This window comes from Entelurus aequoreus, linkage group LG05 (assembly GCF_033978785.1).
Source record: "Entelurus aequoreus isolate RoL-2023_Sb linkage group LG05, RoL_Eaeq_v1.1, whole genome shotgun sequence".
Taxonomy (NCBI): domain Eukaryota; kingdom Metazoa; phylum Chordata; class Actinopteri; order Syngnathiformes; family Syngnathidae; genus Entelurus; species Entelurus aequoreus.
Window position 1 is genome coordinate 6,202,732 of NC_084735.1, and position 25,596 is coordinate 6,228,327.

General features: G+C 35.1%; 1 protein-coding gene across 1 annotated transcript; it reads right to left on the minus strand.

The window, feature by feature from the left end:
- Positions 1-24,926, minus strand: LOC133650085 (RNA-binding protein 24-like). Its single transcript, XM_062046901.1, has 4 exons — positions 24,554-24,926; positions 14,019-14,142; positions 13,729-13,783; positions 1-820 (listed from the first exon to the last, which is right to left on the minus strand). The coding sequence occupies exons 1-4, from the start codon at positions 24,719-24,721 to the stop codon at positions 475-477; spliced, it is 693 nt and encodes a 230-aa protein (XP_061902885.1). The 5' UTR covers positions 24,722-24,926; the 3' UTR covers positions 1-474.
- Between the last annotated feature and the right edge of the window lie 670 nt (positions 24,927-25,596).

The following is a 25,596-nucleotide window of genomic DNA, read 5'->3' on the forward strand; positions in this document are numbered from 1 at the left end:
CAAAGGGGTGCAGGGGTGTGTGTGTGGGGCGGTGTGGGGGGGTGGGGGTGGGGCTCCATGTCGGACTGTAAACTTGGGATTAAAATGTGACAAGTCAACAAACGACCTTCCAGAGTGATCCGTCTGTGTGGCGTTGGAGGGGGGCGGGGGGTTCTGGCGGGGGGGGGCACGGTCCGACCCACACCCCGACTAGCCCCGCCCCCTGCCCCTCCTCCCAGCACAACAACACAGCTTCCTCTTTGTGTTCTTCTTTTGTTTATTTGCTTGCTTTGCGTCGGTCAGGAGGACAAAGGAGGCTGGGGGGGGCGGGGGGGTCAAGGGGCGGAGTCAACGGGGTCAGCATCGATGGAAGGCTCCTGACAGACGTCAAACATTTCCCTGATTATCAATGATGACAAAAGCACTTTTTGCTTCTTTTTTGGCCGCTACGTCGTCGTCTACTTCCTGCTTCTCAGCCGACCAATCAGCATCCCGCTATTGCATGCGGTCGGCTTGAAGTTGCTGCGGCTGGAACTGGCCGAAGGCGGCGGCTGCGCCCGGGGCGGCGGCGGCGGCCAGGGGCTGCTGGAGCGCGTAGCCGTAGCCGGCGGTGGCCACGTAGCCGGCGGGGGCGGGGGAGGCCGCGTATGGATACTGCTCGTACGCTGCCGCCGCCGCCGCCGCGGCGCTAACGGCGGCGGCGGAGTACTGCGCGTAGGCCGCTCCCGTGTAGTCGATGTAAGGCGAGGAGGCGGCGGGAGGGGCGGCGGCTGGCTGCACGTGGGGGATGACCACGCTGGGCTGCACGAAGGCCTGGGGGTACACGTAGTGGGCCGGGATGCTGCAAACAAGAACACACGGTTAGCTTAGCTTAGCTTTAGCTTAGCTTTAGTTTAGCCAACCCGAGCAGGGAGTGGCAGCTGGTCAGGATCAGCTGGTCAGGATCAGCTGGTCAGGATCAGCTGGTCAGGATTAGGTCGACGCAAACAACCGGAGGAAGTCCAAGGCCGCTTAGTTAGCGAGTTAGCAGGATGACGACAACAACCCGCTGGCAGAGCTCCATTTGGTGAGAATCTGGTCAAAGGTGCAGCGGCGTGACGTCACGGGATAGAAATGTGCCACGTTTGGGGAACCCAACCAAACTACTCGGCGGCAAATATTGGGCCCCCCATCAAACCCCACTTTGGGCCCCCCTGCTGTGTGTCGTCATGGAGACAAGGAAGTCACCTGCCAGCATTCACTGCGTTTCTACATGTGTATTATTTATGATTTTACATGTATTACTTTATATTTATACTATTTTATATGTATATAATTGTATATATTATTTACATGTGTATTATTTATGATTTTACATGTATTACTTTATATTTATACTATTTTATATGTATATAATTGTATATATTATTTACATGTGTATTATTTATGATTTTACATGTATTACTTTATATTTATACTATTTTATATGTATATAATTGTATATATTAATTACATGTGTATTTGATGGGTATTATTTTATATCAATATTGTTTTATATGCATATATATATTAATTTCTAATTATATAATTAATGTATTCCTACTATATTAATGTTATTATTTTATGTGTGTATTTATTTTATATATATATATATATATATATATATATATATATATATATATATATATATATATATATATATATATATATATATATATATATATATATATATATATATATATATATATATATATATGTTACTTGATAAGTACTGTGTAATATTCCACACGTGTTTTATTTTATATGTGCATCATTTGAGGTGTGTAATTTAATTTTATGATTATATCACGAGTGTGTTTTTTACTGTGTAATACTTGGCAGTACAAGGTGTAGTGCTTGTGGCGGCCACTAGAGGGCGGGTGTGTGCCAGCAGCAGTGGAAGTTACACTTTGAGAAGAAGTCTTACAATATCATATAATAATATTTGTACAAGTATATAGTATTATATATATACATCTATATATTAATATTTACACAAATATTACAAGTATATAATAATATTAGTATATAGTATTATTTATACACGTATTACAAGTCTATAATAATATTAGTACAGTATATAGTAATATGTACACAAATATACAATTGGTTTACAGACACGTATATCGAATTACACACACACACACACACACACACACACACACACACACACACACACACACACACACACACACAAACACACACACAGATTGAAATACAGACACACTAATAATTAGTTTACAGACACATAAATCAAATTACACACACACACACTGATTGAGATACAGACACACTAGTTAGCACACAGACACATTAATCAGATTACACACACACAGATTGAGATACAGACACACTAATTAGTACATGGACACATGAATCAGATCACACACACACAGATTGAGATACAGACACACTAATTAGTACATGGACACATGAATCAGATTACACACACACAGATTGAGATACAGACACACTAATTAGTACATGGACACATGAATCAGATTACACACACACTAATTAGTACATGGACACATGAATCAGATTACACACACACTAATTAGTACATGGACACATGAATCAGATTACACACACACTAATTAGTACATGGACACATGAATCAGATTACACACACACAGATTGAGATACACACACACTAATTAGCACATGGACACATGAATCAGATTACACACACACACAGATTGAGATATAGACACACTATTTAGCCCCAAACACATGAATCAGATTGCACACACACGCACACACACACTAATTAGCACACGGACACATGAATCAGATTACACACACACACACTAATTAGCACATGGACACATGAATCAGATTACACGCACACACACCCATACTAATTAGCACATGGACACATGAATCAGATTACACACACACACACTAATTAGCACATGGACACATGAATCAGATTACACGCACACACTAATTAGCACATGGACACATGAATCAGATTACACACACACACTAATTAGCACATGGACAGATGAATCAGATTACACACACACACACTAATTAGCACATGGACACATGAATCAGATTACACGCACACACTAATTAGCACATGGACACATGAATCAGATTTCACGCACACACTAATTAGCACATGGACACATGAATCAGATTACACGCACACACTAATTAACACATGGACACATGAATCAGATTACACACACACACACACACACACTAATTAGCACATGGACACATGAATCAGATTACACACACACACAGATTGAGATATAGACACACTAATTAGCCCCAAACACATGAATCAGATTACACACACACACACACACACACACACACACACACACACACACACACACACACACACACACACACACACACACACACACACACACTAAATAGCACATGGACACATGAATCAGATTACACACACACTAACTAGTACATGGACACATGAATCAGATTACACACACACTAATTAGTACATGGACACATGAATCAGATTACACACACACAGATTGAGATACAGACACACTAATTAGTACATGGACACATGAATCAGATTACACACACACTAATTAGTACATGGACACATGAATCAGATTACACACACACTAATTAGTACATGGACACATGAATCAGATTACACACACACTAATTAGTACATGGACACATGAATCAGATTACACACACACAGATTGAGATACACACACACTAATTAGCACATGGACACATGAATCAGATTACACACACACACAGATTGAGATATAGACACACTATTTAGCCCCAAACACATGAATCAGATTGCACACACACGCACACACACACTAATTAGCACACGGACACATGAATCAGATTACACACACACACACTAATTAGCACATGGACACATGAATCAGATTACACGCACACACACCCATACTAATTAGCACATGGACACATGAATCAGATTACACACACACACACTAATTAGCACATGGACACATGAATCAGATTACACGCACACACTAATTAGCACATGGACACATGAATCAGATTACACACACACACTAATTAGCACATGGACAGATGAATCAGATTACACACACACACACTAATTAGCACATGGACACATGAATCAGATTACACGCACACACTAATTAGCACATGGACACATGAATCAGATTTCACGCACACACTAATTAGCACATGGACACATGAATCAGATTACACGCACACACTAATTAACACATGGACACATGAATCAGATTACACACACACACACACACACACTAATTAGCACATGGACACATGAATCAGATTACACACACACACAGATTGAGATATAGACACACTAATTAGCCCCAAACACATGAATCAGATTACACACACACACACACACACACACACACACACACACACACACACACACACACACACACACACACACACACACACACACACACACACACTAAATAGCACATGGACACATGAATCAGATTACACACACACTAACTAGTACATGGACACATGAATCAGATTACACACACACACAGATTGAGATATAGACACACTAATTAGCCCCAAACACATGAATCAGATTACACACACACACACACACACACTAATTAGCACATGGACACATGAATCAGATTACACGCACACACACACACTAATTAGCACATGGACACATTAATCAGATTACACACACACAGAGTGAGATATAGACACACTAATTAGCACACGGACACATGAATCAGATTACACACACACACTAATTAGCACACGGACACATGAACCAGATTACACACACACAGAGTGAGATATAGACAAACTAATAAGCACACAGACACATGAATCAGATTACACACACACACACACACTAATTAGCACATGGACACATGAATCAGATTACACACACACACACACTAATTAACACATGGACACATGAATCAGATTGCACGCACACACACACACTAATTAGCACATGGACACATGAATCAGATTACACACACACAGAGTGAGATATAGACACACTAATAAGCACACGGACACATGAATCAGATTACACACACACTAATTAGCACATGGACACATGAATCAGATTACACACACACACACTAATTAGCACATGGACACATGAATCCGATTACACACACACAGAGTGAGATATAGACACACTAATAGCACACGGACACATGAATCAGATTACACACACACACACACACACTAATTAGCACATGGACACATGAATCAGATTACACACACACACACACACACACTAATTAGCACATGGACACATGAATCAGATTACACACACACACACTAATTAGCACATGGACACATGAATCAGATTACACACACACACACACACACACACACACACACACACACTCATTAGCACATGGACACAGGAATCAGATTACACACACACACAGAGTGAGATATAGACACACTAATAAGCACACGGACACATGAATCAGATTACACACACACACACACTAATTAGCACATGGACACATGAATCAGATTACACACACACACACTAATTAACACATGGGCACATGAATCAGATTACACGCACACACACACACTAATTAGCACATGGACACATTAATCAGATTACACACACACAGAGTGAGATATAGACACACTAATAAGCACACGGACACATGAATCAGATTACACACACACACTAATTAGCACATGGACACATTAATCAGATTACACACACACACACACACACACACACTAATTAGCACATGGACACATGAATCAGATTACACACACACACTAATTAGCACATGGACACATGAATCAGATTACACACACACACACTAATTTAGCACATGGACACATGAATCCGATTACACACACACAGAGTGAGATATAGACACACTAATAGCACACGGACACATGAATCAGATTACACACACACACACACACACACTAATTAGCACATGGACACATGAATCAGATTACACACACACACACACACACACACACACACACACACTAATTAGCACATGGACACATGAATCAGATTACACACACACACACACACACACTAATTAGCACACGGACACATGAATCAGATTACACACACACAGAGTGAGATATAGACACACTAATAAGCACAAGGACACATGAATCAGATTACACACACACACACACACACACACACACACACACACACACTAATTAGCACACGGACACATGAATCAGATTACACACACACAGAGTGAGATATAGACACACTAATAAGCACACAGGCACATGAATCAGATTACACACACACACACACACTAATTAGCACATGGACACATGAATCAGATTACACACACACACACATTAATTAACACATGGACACATGAATCAGATTACACACACACAGAGTGAGATATAGACACACTAATAAGCACACGGACACATGAATCAGATTACACACACACACACTAATTAGCACATGGACACATGAATCAGATTACACACACACACACTAATTAACACATGGACACATGAATCAGATTACACACACACAGAGTGAGATATAGACACACTAATAAGCACATGGACACATGAATCAGATTACACACACACAGAGTGAGATATAGACACACTAATAAGCACACGGACACATGAATCAGATTACACACACACACACTAATTAGCACATGGACACATGAATCAGATTACACGCACACACACACACACTAATTAGCACATGGACACATGAATCAGATTACACACACACAGAGTGAGATATAGACACACTAATAAGCACACGGACACATGAATCAGATTACACACACACACACACACACACACACACACTAATTAGCACATGGACACATGAATCAGATTACACACACACACACACACACACTAATTAGCACATGGACACATGAATCAGATTACACACACACACACACACACACACACTAATTAACACATGGACACATTAATCAGATTACACGCACACACACACACTAATTAGCACATGGACACATTAATCAGATTACACACACACAGAGTGAGATATAGACACACTAATAAGCACACGGACACATGAATCAGATTACACACACACACTAATTAGCACATGGACACATTAATCAGATTACACACACACACTAAATAGCACATGGACACATGAATCAGATTACTTACACACACACACACACTAATTAACACATGGACACATGAATCAGATTACACGCACACACACACACTAATTAGCACATGGACACATTAATCAGATTACACACACACAGAGTGAGATATAGACACACTAATAAGCACACGGACACATGAATCAGATTACACACACACACTAATTAGCACATGGACACATTAATCAGATTACACACACACACACTAATTAGCACACGGACACATGAATCCGATTACACACACACAGAGTGAGATATAGACACACTAATAAGCACATGGACACATGAATCAGATTACACACACACACACTAATTAGCACATGGACACATAAATCAGATTACACACACACACACACACTAATTAGCACATGGACACATGAATCAGATTACACACACACACACACTAATTAGCACATGGACACATGAATCAGATTACACACACACACACACACACACACACTAATTAGCACATGGACACATGAATCAGATTACACACACACACACTAATTAGCACATGGACACATGAATCAGATTACACACACACACAGATTGAGATATAGACACACTAATTAGCCCCAAACACATGAATCAGATTACACACACACACACACACACACACACATACACACACACACACACACACACACACACACTAATTAGCACATGGACACATGAATCAGATTACACACACACAGAGTGAGATATAGACACACTAATAAGCACACGGACACATGAATCAGATTACACACACACACTAATTAGCACACGGACACATGAATCAGATTACACACACACACAGAGTGAGATATAGACACACTAATAAGCACACGGACACATGAATCAGATTACACACACACACACACTAATTAGCACATGGACACAAAAATCAGATTACACACACACAGAGTGAGATATAGACACACTAATAAGCACACGGACACATGAATCAGATTACACACACACACACACTAATTAGCACATGGACACATGAATCAGATTACACACACACACACACTAATTAGCACATGGACACATGAATCAGATTACACACACACACTAAATAGCACATGGACACATGAATCAGATTACACACACTAATTAGCACATGGACACATGAATCAGATTACACACACACACACACAACGATTTGAGAAAGCATTCTCCATTCCAAATCACTACTTTTACTGGGTGTCACTTCTCTGATCTGATCCAGCACATATTTAGTTCTCTGATCCAGCACATATTTAGTTCTCTGATCCAGCACATATTTACTTCTCTGATCCAGCACATATTTAGTTCTCTGATCCAGCACATCATCAACAGCTGTGATACTTTTCCACGTTACTTCAAATCAAAACTGCTTTGTTGAATACAATTCGACCCAAACATTTAATCAAATCAAATTCAAAATAAGTACTTTTGTAAAGTATGTGTGTACAGTAGATATAGATCATCTACATCAGGGGTCACCAACGCGGTGCCCGCGGGCACCAGGTAGCCCGTAAGGACCAGATGAGTAGCCCGCTGGCCTGTTCTAAAAATAGCTCAAATAGCAGCACTTACCAGTGAGCTGCCTCTATTTTTTAAATTGTATTTATTTACTAACAAGCTGGTCTCGCTTTGCCCGACATTTTTAATTCTAAGAGAGACAAAACTCAAATACAAATTGAAAATCCAAGAAAATATTTTAAAGACTTGGTCTTCACTTGTTTATTTATTTATTAGCAAGCTGGTCTCGCTTTGACCGACATTTTTAATTCTAAGAGAGACAAAACTCAAATAGAAATTGAAAATCCAAGAAAATATTTTAAAGACTTGGTCTTCACTTGTTTATTTATTTACTAACAAGCTGGTCTCGCTTTGCCCGACATTTTTAATTCTAAGAGAGACAAAACTCAAATAGAATTTGAAAATTCAAGAAAATATTTTAAAGACTCGGTCTTTACTTGTTTAAATAAATTCATAAATTTTTTTACTTTGCTTCTTATAACTTTCAGAAAGACAATTTTAGAGACAAAATACAACCTTAAAAATGATTTTAGGATTTTTAAACACATATACCTTTTTACCTTTTAAATTCCTTCCTCTTCTTTCCCGACAATTTAAATCAATGTTCAAGTAAAAAACAATTTTTATTGTAAAGAATAATAAATAAATTTTAATTTAATTCTTCATTTTAGCTTCTGTTTTTTCGACGAAGAATATTTGTAAAATATTTCTTCAAACTTATTCTGATTAAAATTCAAAAAAATTATTCTGGCAAATCTAGAAAATCTGTAGAATTTCTTTTTAGTCTTTTGAATTTCTTTTAAAATTTTTGTTCTGGAAAATCTAGAAGAAATAATGATTTGTCTTTGTTAGAAATATAGCTTGGTCCAATTTGTTATATATTCCAACAAAATGTGGATTGGATTTTAACCTATTTAAAACATGTCATCAAAATTCTAAAATTCATTTTAATCAGGAAAAAATTACTAATGATGTTCCATAAATTATTTTTTCAATTTTTTCAAAAAGATTCGAATTAGCTAGTTTTTCTTTTCTTGTTTTCCGGTTGAATTTTGAATTTTAAAGAGTCGAAATTGAAGATAAACTATGTTTCACAATTTAATTGTCATTTTTCGTGTTTTCTCCTCTTTTAAACCGTTCAATTAAGTGTAAATATAATTAATTATTAATAATAACATAGAGTTAAAGGTAAATTGAGCAAATTGGCTATTTCTGGCAATTTATTTAAGTGTGTATCAAACTGGTAGCCCTTTGCATTAATCACTACCCAGGAAGTAGCTCTTGGTTTCAAAAAGGTTGGTGACCCCTGGTGTACATCAACATGAGGAAAAGGACAAATAATTAAATAAAAAATAAATTAAAATCGATTGTTTGGATCATTTTTTTTAATCGTTACATATTCCAAAATAGATTATTCTGCCACTGCGCGTGTACCTAATAAAGTGGCCAATCATTTTTTACACCCCTCCACCCCACACACACACACACACCCACACACACACACACACACACACACACACACACCTTCATGCAGTGTCAGCATTGGAGGCTTTGTGCGGGCACAATGGGCGCGCTTGTTTTCGTTAACACCGAGAGACCATGTGACCCTGCGCTCCGTCCCGGAGAATAAGAGAGCCAGCGAGAGAAAGACATTTGTTTGCAACTTTGGGGCCTGAACACACACACACACACACACACACACACACACACACACACACACACACACACACACACACACACACACACACACACACACACACACACACACACACACACACACACACACACACACACACGCACACACACACTCGTTGTGTATGTAAAGTGAGTTGCAGACAAAAAAAGCCTTTTAAAAAAAAAACCCAACTCCAAACAAGAAAAAGTGATGTGTTGGTTAGAACAGGAAGTTGCATCATCACCTTGTTGTTGTGTTACCAGAACAAACAACGTCACACACCAGCGTGTTAAAATAAAAGCGACTGAGAGAGGGGAAAAAGTCGTCACCCAAAAACACTTTGAGGCCAACAACACCACTTCATAACTTCACCACTTCATAATCACCCGTTCATTGCACACCTTTGTGTCCCGACGCACAATAATCCCTTCAAAGCTCAGCTAGAGAGAGACATTAAGAGGCATGGGGTCAGACTGGAACCTTCCGTCACACACACACACACACACACACACGCACGCACGCACACGCACGCACGCACACACACACACACACACACACACACACACACACACACACACACACACACACACACACACGTCTTGCCTACTTTGTGTGGACCCACGTTTGGTTAGTAGGTTGTGAGGGCCCCCCTTTCCACTATAGCTAGAATGATGAAAAAATATACATCTAGCCCTAGATGGGAGCAGAGAGTTGCAACTAGGGATGTCCGATAATGGCTTTTTGCCGATATCCAATATTCCGATATTGTCCAACTCTTTAATTACCAATACCGATATCAACCGATACCGATATCAACCGATGTATGCAGTCGTGGAATTAACACATTATTATTAGGGATGTCCGATAATGGCTTTTTGCCGATATTCCGATATTGTCCAACTCTTTAATTACCGATACCGATATCAACCGATACCGATATCAACCGATATATGCAGTCGTGGAATTAACACATTATTATTAGGGATGTCCGATAATGGCTTTTTGCCGATATCCAATATTCCGATATTGTCCAACTCTTTAATTACCGAAACCGATATCAACCGATACTGATATCAACCGATATATGCAGTTGTGGAATTAACACATTATTATTAGGGATGTCCGATAATGGCTTTTTGCCGATATTCCGATATTGTCCAACTCTTTAATTACCGAAACCGATATCAACCGATACCGATATCAACCGATATATGCAGTCGTGGAATTAACACATTATTATTAGGGATGTCCGATAATGGCTTTTTGCCGATATCCAATATTCCGATATTGTCCAACTCTTTAATTACCGAAACCGATATCAACCGATACCGATATCAACCGATATATGCAGTTGTGGAATTAACACATTATTATTAGGGATGTCCGATAATGGCTTTTTGCCGATATCCCGATATTGTCCAACTCTTTAATTACCGATACCGATATCAACCGATACCGATATCAACCGATATATGCAGTCGTGGAATTAACACATTATTATTAGGGATGTCCGATAATGGGTTTTTGCCGATATTCCGATATTGTCCAACTCTTTAATTACCGATACCGATATCAACCGATATCAACCGATATATGCAGTCGTGGAATTAACACATTATTATTAGGGATGTCCGATAATGGCTTTTTGCCGATATTCCGATATTGTCCAACTCTTTAATTACCGATACCGATATCAACCGATATATGCAGTCGTGGAATTAACACATTATTATTAGGGATGTCCGATAATGGCTTTTTGCCGATATCCGATATTCCGATATTGTCCAACTCTTTAATTACCGATACCGATATCAACCAATACCGATATCAACCGATATATGCAGTCGTGGAATTAACACATTATTATTAGGGATGTCCGATAATGGCTTTTTGCCGATATCCGATATTCCGATATTGTCCAATTCTTTAATTACCGATACCGATATCAACCAATATATGCAGTCGTGGAATTAACACATTATTATTAGGGATGTCCGATAATGGCTTTTTGCCGATATCCGATATTCCGATATTGTCCAACTCTTTAATTACCAATACCGATATCAACCGATATCAACCGATACATGCAGTCGTGGAATTAACACATTATTATTAGGGATGTCCGATAATGGCTTTTTGCCGATATCCGATATTCCGATATTGTCCAACTCTTTAATTACCGATACCGATATCAACCGATACCGATATAAACCGATATATGCAGTCGTGGAATTAACACATTATTATTAGGGATGTCCGATAATGGCTTTTTGCCGATATTCCGATATTGTCCAACTCTTTAATTACCGATACCGATATCAACCGATACCGATATCAACCGATATATGCAGTCGTGGAATTAACACATTATTATGCCTAATTTGGACAACCAGGTATGGTGAAGATAAGGTACTTTTTTTTAAAATTAATAAAATAAGATAAATAAATTAAAAACATTTTCTTGAATAAAAAAGAAAGTACAACAATATAAAAACAGTTACATAGAAACTAGTAATGAATGAAAATGAGTAAAATTAACTGTTAAAGGTTAGTACTATTAGTGGACCAGCAGCACGCACAATCATGTGTGCTTACGGACTGTATCCCTTGCAGACTGTATTGATATATATTGATATATAATGTAGGAAGCAGAATATTAATAACAAAAAAGAAACAACCCTTTTGTGTGAATGAGTGTAAATGGGGGGAGGGAGGTTTTTTGGGGTTGGTGCAATAATTGTAAGTGTATCTTGTGTTTTTATGTGGATTTAATAAAAACAAAAAAAAACAAAAACAACAACAACAACAACAAAAAACGATACCGATAATTAAAAAAACGATACCGATAATTTCCGATTAGCATTTATCGGACATCCCTAGTTGCAACCTCACTTCAGAATGCAAAACACACAAAGTAAAAAATTTTTTTTACTTTTGTAGTTGTGAGGACCAGGCTAATGTCCTCACAAGTTAAAAGATCCTCACAGAAAGGGTGGTTTATCAAGTGTATGTCCACACAAGGATGGTGAGACAAGTGCACACACACACACACACACACACACACACACACACACACACACACACACACACACACACACACACACACACACACACACACACACACACACACACACACACACACACACACACCATCCGACGGCAATAAAAAAAAAATTCTGGAAAAACAAGTTGAAATCTGCTGAAGGGTTGAAAAACTCTCAGAATAAACAAAGCACAAGCCAGCTCCACTTCTCTTCCTGCCAACCTTATATGGGCGTGGTTGCTCCCAGCCAATCAGGGACGACGTGGTGTTAACAGTGATGTCGTCATAATTACTCCATACATTTGCTAATACTCGAAAGGACAATATGGCGATGAGAGCGATGCCTATTTTCACCGACTCACCCATAAGGCCTTTGGATGAACGCAGGGTGAATCTGCGGGACTCCGAAAGTGAAACCTGGCAAAGATGAAGAGAAAAAGCATCCGTGAAGACGACAAAGTAAGATTTGGGATGACACAAACATTTTCAACGAGGACTTTTATCAAGCGACTTTGTTAAATCTGCTGAGGTCGCCGCTAAACGCATTTGAGCTCGCACCTCGGACTCGGACCACGGCCCCGTGTCACTTTGGACTGTGTGCACACGCATACGATTATGAATATGAACATGAATGAATGAATGGATGAGGCACCTGGCTGCATGACGCGGGGCTTGGCTCCCAAGTAGGCCAGGTTGACGTTTGCCTTGCGGCCGTCGATGATGGGGTTAGGATCCTTGCAGGCTCGCTCGGCACACGAGCGCTCAGCCATGGTCACCTGATCACAAGATGGAGGCGGGATGATGTCACTTCCTGTCTCGCCCTAACACGCTGGCCGATGAACCAATGAACGGACCAGTGAAGTGTGTGAAGGAATGAATGAACGATGTATACTGTACGATCGAACAAAGTATGAATGACCTGTATTAATGCATGAATAAGGTGTATAAATAAATCAAATACTGTACATGAATGAATGAATGAATGACGTGAATTAATGAATGAATTAGGTGTATAAATAAATCAAATACTGTACATGAATGAATGAATGAATGAATGACGTGAATTAATGAATGAATTAGGTGTATAAATAAATCAAATACTGTACATGAATGAATGAATGAATGACGTGAATTAATGAATGAATTAGGTGTATAAATAAATCAAATACTGTACATGAATGAATGAATGAATGACGTGAATTAATGAATGAATTAGGTGTATAAATAAATCAAATACTGTACATGAATGAATGAATGAATGAATGAATGACGTGAATTAATGAATGAATTAGGTGTATAAATAAATCAAATACTGTACATGAATGAATGAATGAATGACGTGAATTTATGAATGAATGAGGTGTATAAATAAATCAAATACTGTACATGAATGAATGAATGAATGACGTGAATTAATGAATGAATTAGGTGTATAAATAAATCAAATACTGTACATGAATGAATGCATGAATGACGTGAATTAATGAATGAATTAGGTGTATAAATAAATCAAATACTGTACATGAATGAATGAATGAATGACGTGAATTAATGAATGAATTAGGTGTATAAATAAATCAAATACTGTACATGAATGAATGAATGAATGAATGACGTGAATGAATGAATGAATTAGGTGTATAAATAAATCAAATACTGTACATGAATGAATGACGTGAATTAATGAATGAATTAGGTGTATAAATAAATCAAATACTGTACATGAATGAATGAATGACGTGAATTAATGAATGAATTAGGTGTATGAATAAATCAAATGTATGAATGGATGATATGTATGACTATTATGACTAAAGTGAATGAATGACCTGTATTAATGCACGAATGAGGTGTATAAATAAACCAAATACATGAATGAATGAATGAATGAATGACGTGAATTAATGAATGAATTAGGCGTATGAATAAATCAAATGTATGAATGGATGATATGTTTGACTATTATGACTAAAGTGAATGAATGACGTGTATAAATGAATGAATTAGGTGTATAAATAAATAAAATACTGTACATGAATGAATGATGTGAATTAATGAATGAATTAGGTGTATGAATAAATCAAATGTATGAATGGATGATATGTATGACTATTATGACTAAAGTGAATGAATGACGTGTATAAATGAATGAATTAGGTGCATAAATCAATCAAATACTGTACATGAATGAATGAATGAATGAATGATGTGTATTAATGAATGAATTAGACGTATGAATAAATCAAATATATGAATGGATGATATGTATGACTATTATGACTAAAGTGAATGAATGACATGTATAAATGAATGAATTATGTGTATAAATAAATCAAATACTGTACATGAATGAATGAATGACGTGAATTAATGAATGAATTAGGTGTATGAATAAATCAAATGTATGAATGGATGATATGTATGACTATTATGACTAAAGTGAATGAATGACGTGTATAAATGAATGAATTAGGTGTATAAATAAATCAAATACTGTACATGAATGAATGAATGAATGAATGAATGAATGACGTGAATTAATGAATGAATTAGGCGTATGAATAAATCAAATGTATGAATGGATGATATGTATGACTATTATGACTAAAGTGAAGGAATGACGTGTATAAATGAATGAATTAGGTGTATAAATAAATCAAATACTGTACATGAATGAATGAATGAATGATGTGAATTAATGAATGAATTAGGCGTATGAATAAATCAAATGTATGAATGGATGATATGTATGACTATTATGACTAAAGTGAATGAATGATGTGTATAAATGAATGAATTAGGTGTATAAATAAATCAAATACTGTACATGAATGAATGACGTGAATTAATGAATGAATTAGGCGTATGAATAAATCAAATGTATGAATGGATGATATGTATGACTATTATGACTAAAGGGAATGAATGACGTGTATAAATGAATGAATTAGGTGTATAAATCAATCAAATACTGTACATGAATGAATGAATGAATGAATGACGTGAATTAATGAATGAATTAGGTGTATGAATAAATCAAATATATGAATGGTTGATATGTATGACTAATATGACTAAAGTGAATGAATGACGTGTATAAATGAATGAATGAGGTGTATAAATAAATCAAATACTGTACATGAATGAATGAATGAATGAATGATGTGAATTAATGAATGAATTAGGTGTATGAATAAATCAAATACTGTACATGAATGAATGAATGAATGAATGATGTGAATTAATGAATGAATTAGGTGTATGAATAAATCAAATGTATGAATGGATGATATGTATGACTATTATGACTAAAGTGAATGAATGACGTGTATAAATGAATGAATTAGGTGTATAAATAAATCAAATACTGTACATGAATGAATGAATGAATGACGTGAATTAATGAATGAATTAGGCGCATGAGAAAATCAAATGTATGAATGGATGATATGTATGACTATTATAACTAAAGTGAATGAATGACGTGTATAAATGAATGAATTAGTTGTATAAATAAATCAAATACTGTACATGAATGAATGAATGAATGAATTATGTGTATTAATGAATGAATTAGGCGTATGAATGAATCAAATGTATGAATGGATGATATGTATGACTATTATGACTAAAGTGAATGAATGACGTGTATAAATGAATGAATTAGGTGTATAAAAAAATCAAATACTGTACATGAATGAATGAATGAATAAATGATGTGTATTAATGAATGAATTAGGTGTATGAATAAATCAAATGTATGAATGGATGATATGTATGACTATTATGACTAAAGTGAATGAATGACGTGTATAAATGAATGAATTAGGTGTATAAAAAAATCAAATACTGTACATGAATGAATGAATGAATAAATGATGTGTATTAATGAATGAATTAGACGTATGAATAAATCAAATATATGAATGGATGATATGTATGACTATTATGACTAAAGTGAATGAATGACGTGTATAAATGAATGAATGAAGTGTATAACTGAATTAAATACTGTACATGAATAAATGAATGGATGACGTGTATTAATGAATGAATTAGGCGTATGAATAAATCAAATATATGAATGGATGATATGTATGACTAATATGACTAAAGTGAATGAATGACGTGTATAAATGAATGAATGAAGTGTATAACTGAATTAAAAGCTGTATATGAATAAATGAATGGATGACGTGGCTTAATAAATGAATTAGGTGTATGAATGAATCAAATACTGCACATGAATAAATGAATGGATGATGTGTATTAATGAATGATTTAGGCGTATGAATGAATCAAATATATGAATGGATGATATGTATGACTAATATGACTAAAGTGAATGAATGACGCATGAATGGCGTGTATAAATGAGTGAATGAAGTGTATAACTGAATTAAATACTGTATATGAATAAATGAATGGATGACGTGTCTTAATACATGAATTAGGTGTATGAATGTATCAAATACTGTACATGAATAAATGAATGAATGACGTGTACTAATGAATGATTTAGGCGTATGAATAAATCCAATATATGAATGGATGATATGTATGACTAAAGTGCATGCATAAATGAATGACATGTGTAAATGAATGGATTATGTAGATGAATAAATACATGATGTGTATAAATGAGTTAAATACCGTATATGAATAAACGACGTGTATGAATAAGTGAATTAGGTAAATAAATAACGTGTATGACTGAATTAAATATTGTATATGGATGAATGACGCATATAAATGAATGAATTAAGTGTATGAATAAATCAAACATATGAATGTATGATATGTATGAATAAATGAATAAATGACGTGTATAAATGAATGAATCAAGAGTATGAATAAATCAAATATATGAATGAATGATATGTATAAATGAATGAATAAATGATTGACTTGTATAAATGAATGTATTAAGTGTATGACTGAATTAAATACTGTATATGAATGAATGACGCGTATGAATGAATGAAGTGTATGAATAAATCAAATACATGAATGAATGATATGCATGAATGAAGTGAATGAATAAATGAATGATGTGTATAAATGAATTATTTAAGTGTATGACTGAATTAAATACTGTATATGAATACATGATGTGTATGAATGAATGAATTAAATACTGTATATAAAAATGACTTGTAGGAATGAATGAATGAATGACATGCAAGAATAAATGAATGAAGTGATTGAATACATGTAAATAAATTCGGCGTATGACTGAATTAAATACTGTATATGAATAAATGACCCGTATAAATGAATGAATTAAATGCAAGCGGAAGAAAATGGATGGACCGATGGATGAATCAAATAGATGAATGAATAATATGCATTAATAAATGAATGTAGTGAATGAATAAATTAATGACGTGTATGAATGAATGAATTAAGTGTATGACTGAATTAAATACTGTATATGAATACATGCGTATGAATGAATGAATTAAGTGTATGAATAAATCAAATATATGAATAAATGAATGATATGCATGAATGAATGAATGAAGTGAATTTATTAATGTAAATAAATTAAGTGTATGACTGAATTAAATACTGTATATGAATAAATGACGTGTATAAATGAATGAATTAAGTGTATGAATAAATCAAATAAATGAATACATGATATGAATGAATGAAGTGAATGAATAAATGAATGATGTGTATAAATGAATGAATTAAGTGCATGACTGAATTAAATACGGTATATAAAAATGCCTTGTATGAATGAATAAATGAATGAATTAAGTGTATGAATAAATCAATTGTATGAATAGATACATGAATAGTGTGAATGAATATATGACTGAATGAATGAAGTGTATGAATAAACAAATTGTATATAAGTATGAATGAATGATGTGCATGTATGAATGAATGGATGAATGAAGTGAATGCATGACATGTATAAATTAATGAATTAAGTGTATGACTGAATTAAATACTGTAATTGAATAAATGATGCCTATGAATGAATAAATTACATGTATGAATAAATCAAGTGTATGAACAGATACATGAATATTGTGAATGAATATATGAGTGAATGAATGAAGGGTATGAATAAATAAATTGTATGCAAGTATGAATAAATAAAGTTCACAAATATTTGAATAAAGTGTATGAAAAAAACAATTAAGTGTATGTATGGATAAAGAAAGTGTGTGAAGGGATTAATGAAGTACATCTATGAATGGATGAATAAAGTGTATGAAGGAATGACGTGAAGGAATGAATAAAGTTAATTATGAATAAAGGGTATTAATGAAGAAAGTGTAAGGAAAAAGCGAATAAAATGCATGAATGAATGACTAAAATGTATGAATAAATATTAGATTGAAATGAATAAAGTGTATGGATGACTAAATTCTATGAATTAATGAATTAAGGATATGACTGACTGACATGTATAATACATGAATGGTATTCATGAATGTATGACTGAATGAATAAGAAGTATGAATAAATAAATTGTATGAATGAATATATGAGTGAATGAATAAGAAGTATGAATAATACATTGTATGAATGAATGTATGACTGAATGAATGAGAGGTATGAATAGATAAATTGTATGAATGAATATATTACTGAATGAATAAGAAGTATGAATAATAAATTGTATGAATGAATGTATGAATGAATGAATGAGAGGTATGAATATATTGTATGAATAAAATAAAATAAAATAAAATAAACATTGAATATATGACTGAATGAATGAGAGGTATGAATAAGAAGTATGAATAATAAATTGTAGAATGAATGTATGAATGAATGTATGACTGAATGAATAAGAAGTATAAATAAAAACATTTATGAATGAATGCATGACTGAATGAATGAGAGGTATGAAAAAATATATGGTTTAAATGAATGTATGACTGAATGAATAAGAAGTATGAATAATAAATTGTATGAATGAATGTATGACCGAATGAATGAGAGGTATGAATATATTGTATGAATATATTACTGAATGAATAAGAGGTATGAATAAATAAATTGTATGAATGACTGTATGACTGAATGAATAAGAAGTATGAATAATAAATTGTAGAATGAATGTATGACTGAATTAATAAGAAGTATGAATAATAAATTGTAGAATGAATGTATGACTGAATGAATAAGAAGTATGAATAAATAAATAGTATGAGTGAATGTATGACTGAATGAATAAGAGGTATGAATAAATACATTGTATGAATGAATATATGACTGAATGAATGAGAGGAATGAATAAATAAATTGCATGAATGAATATATGACTGAATGAATGAGAGGTATGAATAATAAATGGTATGACTGAATGAATGAGAGGTATGAATAAATAAATTGTATGAATGAATATGTGACTGAATGAATAAGAAGTATGAATAATAAATTGTATGAATGAATATACGACTGAATGAATAAGAAATATGAATAATAAATGGTATGAATGAATGTATGACTGAATGAATGCGAGGTATGAATAATAAATGGTATGACTGAAATGAATGAGAGGTATGAATACATAAATTGTATGAATGAATGTATGACTGAATGAATACGAAGTATGAATAACGAATTGTAGAATGAACGTATGACTGAATGAATAAGAAGTATGAATGAATGTATGACCGAATGAATGACAGGAGTGAATTTATTGCACGAATATATGACTGAATGAATGAGAGGTATGAATAAATACATTGTATGACTGAATGAATACGAAGTATGAATAACGAATTGTAGAATGAATGTATGACTGAATGAGAAAGAAGTATGAATGAATGTATGACCGAATGAATGAGAGGAATGAATTTATTGCACGAATATATGACTGAATGAATGAGAGGTATGAATAAATACATTGTATGAAAGAATGTATGACTGAATGAATACGAAGTATGAATAACGAATTGTAGAATGAATGTATGACTGAATGAAAAAGAAGTATGAATGAATGTATGACCGAATGAACGGGAGGAGTGAATTTATTGCACGAATATATGACCGAATGAATGAGAGGTATGAATAAATACATTGTATGACTGAATGAATACGAAGTATGAATAACGAATTGTAGAATGAACGTATGACTGAATGAATAAGAAGTATGAATGAATGTATGACCGAATGAATGAGAGGAATGAATTTATTGCACGAATATATTACTGAATGAATGAGAGGTATGAATAAATACATTGTATGAAAGAATGTATGACTGAATGAATGAGAGGAATGAATTTATTGCACGAATATATGACTGAATGAATGAGAGGTATGAATAAATACATTGTATGAAAGAATGTATGACTGAATGAATAAGAAATATGAATAATAAATGGTATGAATGAATGTATGACTGAATGAATGCGAGGTATGAATAATAAATGGTATGACTGAAATGAATGAGAGGTATGAATAAATAAACTGTATGAATGAATGTATGACTGAATGAATACGAAGTATGAATAACGAATTGTAGAATGAACGTATGACTGAATGAATAAGAAGTATGAATGAATGTATGACCGAATGAATGGGAGGAGTGAATTTATTGCACGAATATATGACTGAATGAATGAGAGGTATGAATAAATACATTGTATGACTGAATGAATACGAAGTATGAATAACGAATTGTAGAATGAATGTATGACTGAATGAGAAAGAAGTATGAATGAATGTATGACCGAATGAATGAGAGGAATGAATTTATTGCACGAATATATGACTGAATGAATGAGAGGTATGAATAAATACATTGTATGAAAGAATGTATGACTGAATCAATACGAAGTATGAATAACGAATTGTAGAATGAATGTATGACTGAATGAAAAAGAAGTATGAATGAATGTATGACTGAATGAATGAGAGGAATGAATTTATTGCACGAATATATGACTGAATGAATGAGCGGTATGAATAAATACATTGTATGAAAGAATGTATGACTGAATGAATACGAAGTATGAATAACGAATTGTAGAATGAATGTATGACTGAATGAAAAAGAAGTATGGATGAATGTATGACCGAATGAATGAGTGGAATGAATTTATTGCACGAATATATGACTGAATGAATGAGAGGTTTGACTAAATAAATTGTATGAATGAATGTATGACTGAATGAATACGAAGTATGAATAACGAATTGTAGAATGAACGTATGACTGAATTAATAAGAAGTATGAATGAATGTATGACCGAATGAATGAGAGGAATGAATTTATTGCACGAATATATGACTGAATGAATGAGAGGTATGAATAAATACATTGTATGACTGAATGAATACGAAGTATGAATAACGAATTGTAGAATGAACGTATGACTGAATGAAAAAGAAGTATGAATGAATGTATGACCGAATGAATGAGAGGAATGAATTTATTGCACGAATATATGACTGAATGAATGAGAGGTATGAATAAATACATTGTATGACTGAATGAATACGAAGTATGAATAACGCATTGTAGAATGAACGTATGACTGAATGAAAAAGAAGTATGAATGAATGTATGACCGAATGAATGAGAGGAATGAATTTATTGCACGAATATATGACTGAATGAATGAGAGGTATGAATAAATACATTGTATGACTGAATGAATACGAAGTATGAATAACGAATTGTAGAATGACTGTATGACTGAATGAAAAAGAAGTATGAATGAATGTATGACCGAATGAACGAGAGGAATGAATTTATTGCACGAATATATGACTGAATGAATGAGAGGTATGAATAAATACATTGTATGAAAGAATGTATGACTGAATGAATACGAAGTATGAATAACGAATTGTAGAATGAATGTATGACTGAATGAAAAAGAAGTATGAATGAATGTATGACCGAATGAATGAGAGGAATGAATTTATTGCACGAATATATGACTGAATGAATGAGAGGTATGAATAAATACATTGTATGAAAGAATGTATGACTGAATGAATACGAAGTATGAATAACGAATTGTAAAATGAATGTATGACTGAATGAAAAAGAAGTATGAATGAATGTATGACCGAATGAACGAGAGGAATGAATTTATTGCACGAATATATGACTGAATGAATGAGAGGTATGAATAAATACATTGTATGACTGAATGAATACGAAGTATGAATAACGAATTGTAGAATGAACGTATGACTGAATGAAAAAGAAGTATGAATGAATGAGAGGAATGAATTTATTGCACAAATATATGACTGAATGAATGAGAGGTATGAATAAATACATTGTATGACTGAATGAATACGAAGTATGAATAACGAATTGTAGAATGAATGTATGACTGAATGAAAAAGAAGTATGAATGAATGTATGACCGAATGAATGGGAGGAGTGAATTTATTGCACGAATATATGACTGAATGAATGAGAGGTATGAATAAATACATTGTATGACTGAATGAATACGAAGTATGAATAACGAATTGTAGAATGAATGTATGACTGAATGAAAAAGAAGTATGACTGAATGAATGAGAGGAATTAATTTATTGCACGAATATATGACTGAATGAATGAGATGTATGAATAAATACATTGTATGACTGAATGAATACGAAGTATGAATAACGAATTGTAGAATGAATGTATGACTGAATGAAAAAGAAGTATGAATGAATGTATGACCGAATGAATGAGAGGTATACATAAATATGTGATATGAATGAATGAAAGAGGGTATGACAGAATGAAGATGAGCTCCTATGTTACATGAATGATCGTGTGTTGGAAGAAGTCCAGTAAATATAATTATTATTATTATTAATATTCTTCTTCTTATTATTATTCTTATAGGAACACGTAGAAGCAACTTCGTCAGATTGTTTACAAACAAACGACGACAGAACTTGGAAGAGCAAATCAAAAATGTTTCGGCACAACTTTGTGAAAATCCTTCCGGAGTCTGGAGAAAGTCCGATAGAACTTTCATTTTCACTTTCACTTTCATTTTCATTTTCATTTTCATGACTACTGACTGACGAGCTCGTTAGCGGCAGATGAAGATGGAAGATTCATAGAAGCCAACATTTGATGCGAGAATGTGCGACAGAATGGATCCAGCGTGAGTGAGGTGAGCGAGTGAGTGAGTGAGTGAGTGAGTGAGTGAGTGAGTGAGTGAGTGAGTGAGTGAGTGAGTCCCTACTCACAAATCCGTATCCTCGGGACTTCCCGGTCTGGCGGTCGGTGATGACCACGGCCTCCTCGATCTCCCCGAACACCTCGAAGTACTTCCGGAGGCTGGAGTCCGTGGTGTGGTAGGGCAGACCCCCCACGAAGATCTTGGTGTACGTGGTGTCCTTCTGCGTGCTGTGCATCTTAGATGACGTCACGGGAGCGTCTGCTGTGGACTTCTTCTTCTTCTTCTTCTTCCAGTCAACACCATCAGGACTCGGCGGCCCTCCTCGCTTCCTCTGCCGGCCCAAAGAGAACCGACGCGCTCGCTCCCGAGTTCTGCCTCCAAACCACGCCCCCTCCCCCCACGTGGTCCACTTCGGACCCGCTCGACGTCCATCACTCTTCGTGGATTCGTCACGTCAGGTGCACGTGGACCATCATCACGAACAAATATGCGTCGATTCAACACAAAATGGAAGCGGATTTTTTTTTTTTTTTTTTACAATATCGAACATTTCGTCCACAGACTGGGGCAGGTGTACCTAATGCAGTGGCCATGGCGGGCGTGTACTCGAACAGACACAAAAGTGTTCGAATGCAGAAAACGTTTCGGATTTCACGCACATTCCAACGCACGGGGGTCGAGTCGACGTCGAGAGGAGTCCGGCCAGAGGTCAAAGGTCGCTGGAAACTAAACAAAAAGTCCGCAAACGTCGGCGTTCTCGTAATGAAATGACAAAAAACAGCGACACCCAGTGGTGGTTATGGCAAACGACGCGCCAGATAGAGATGAACAACTTGGTGACCTTCTGCACTAAAAATGGCAAACAGCGACGTTTAGTGGTCGTTGTGACGAATGACACGGGAAAGAGACATTGATAACTTTGTCAGCGTGGAAGTTGCAATTTATAAATAAAGGTGTATAAAATTACTTTAAAAACAACTTTGTCAGCGTGATTGATTGATTCTTGTATTAGTAGATTGCACAGTGAAGTACATATTCCGTACAATTGACCACTAAATGGTAACACCCCAATAAGTTTTTCGACTTGTTTAAGTTGGGGTCCACGCTCGT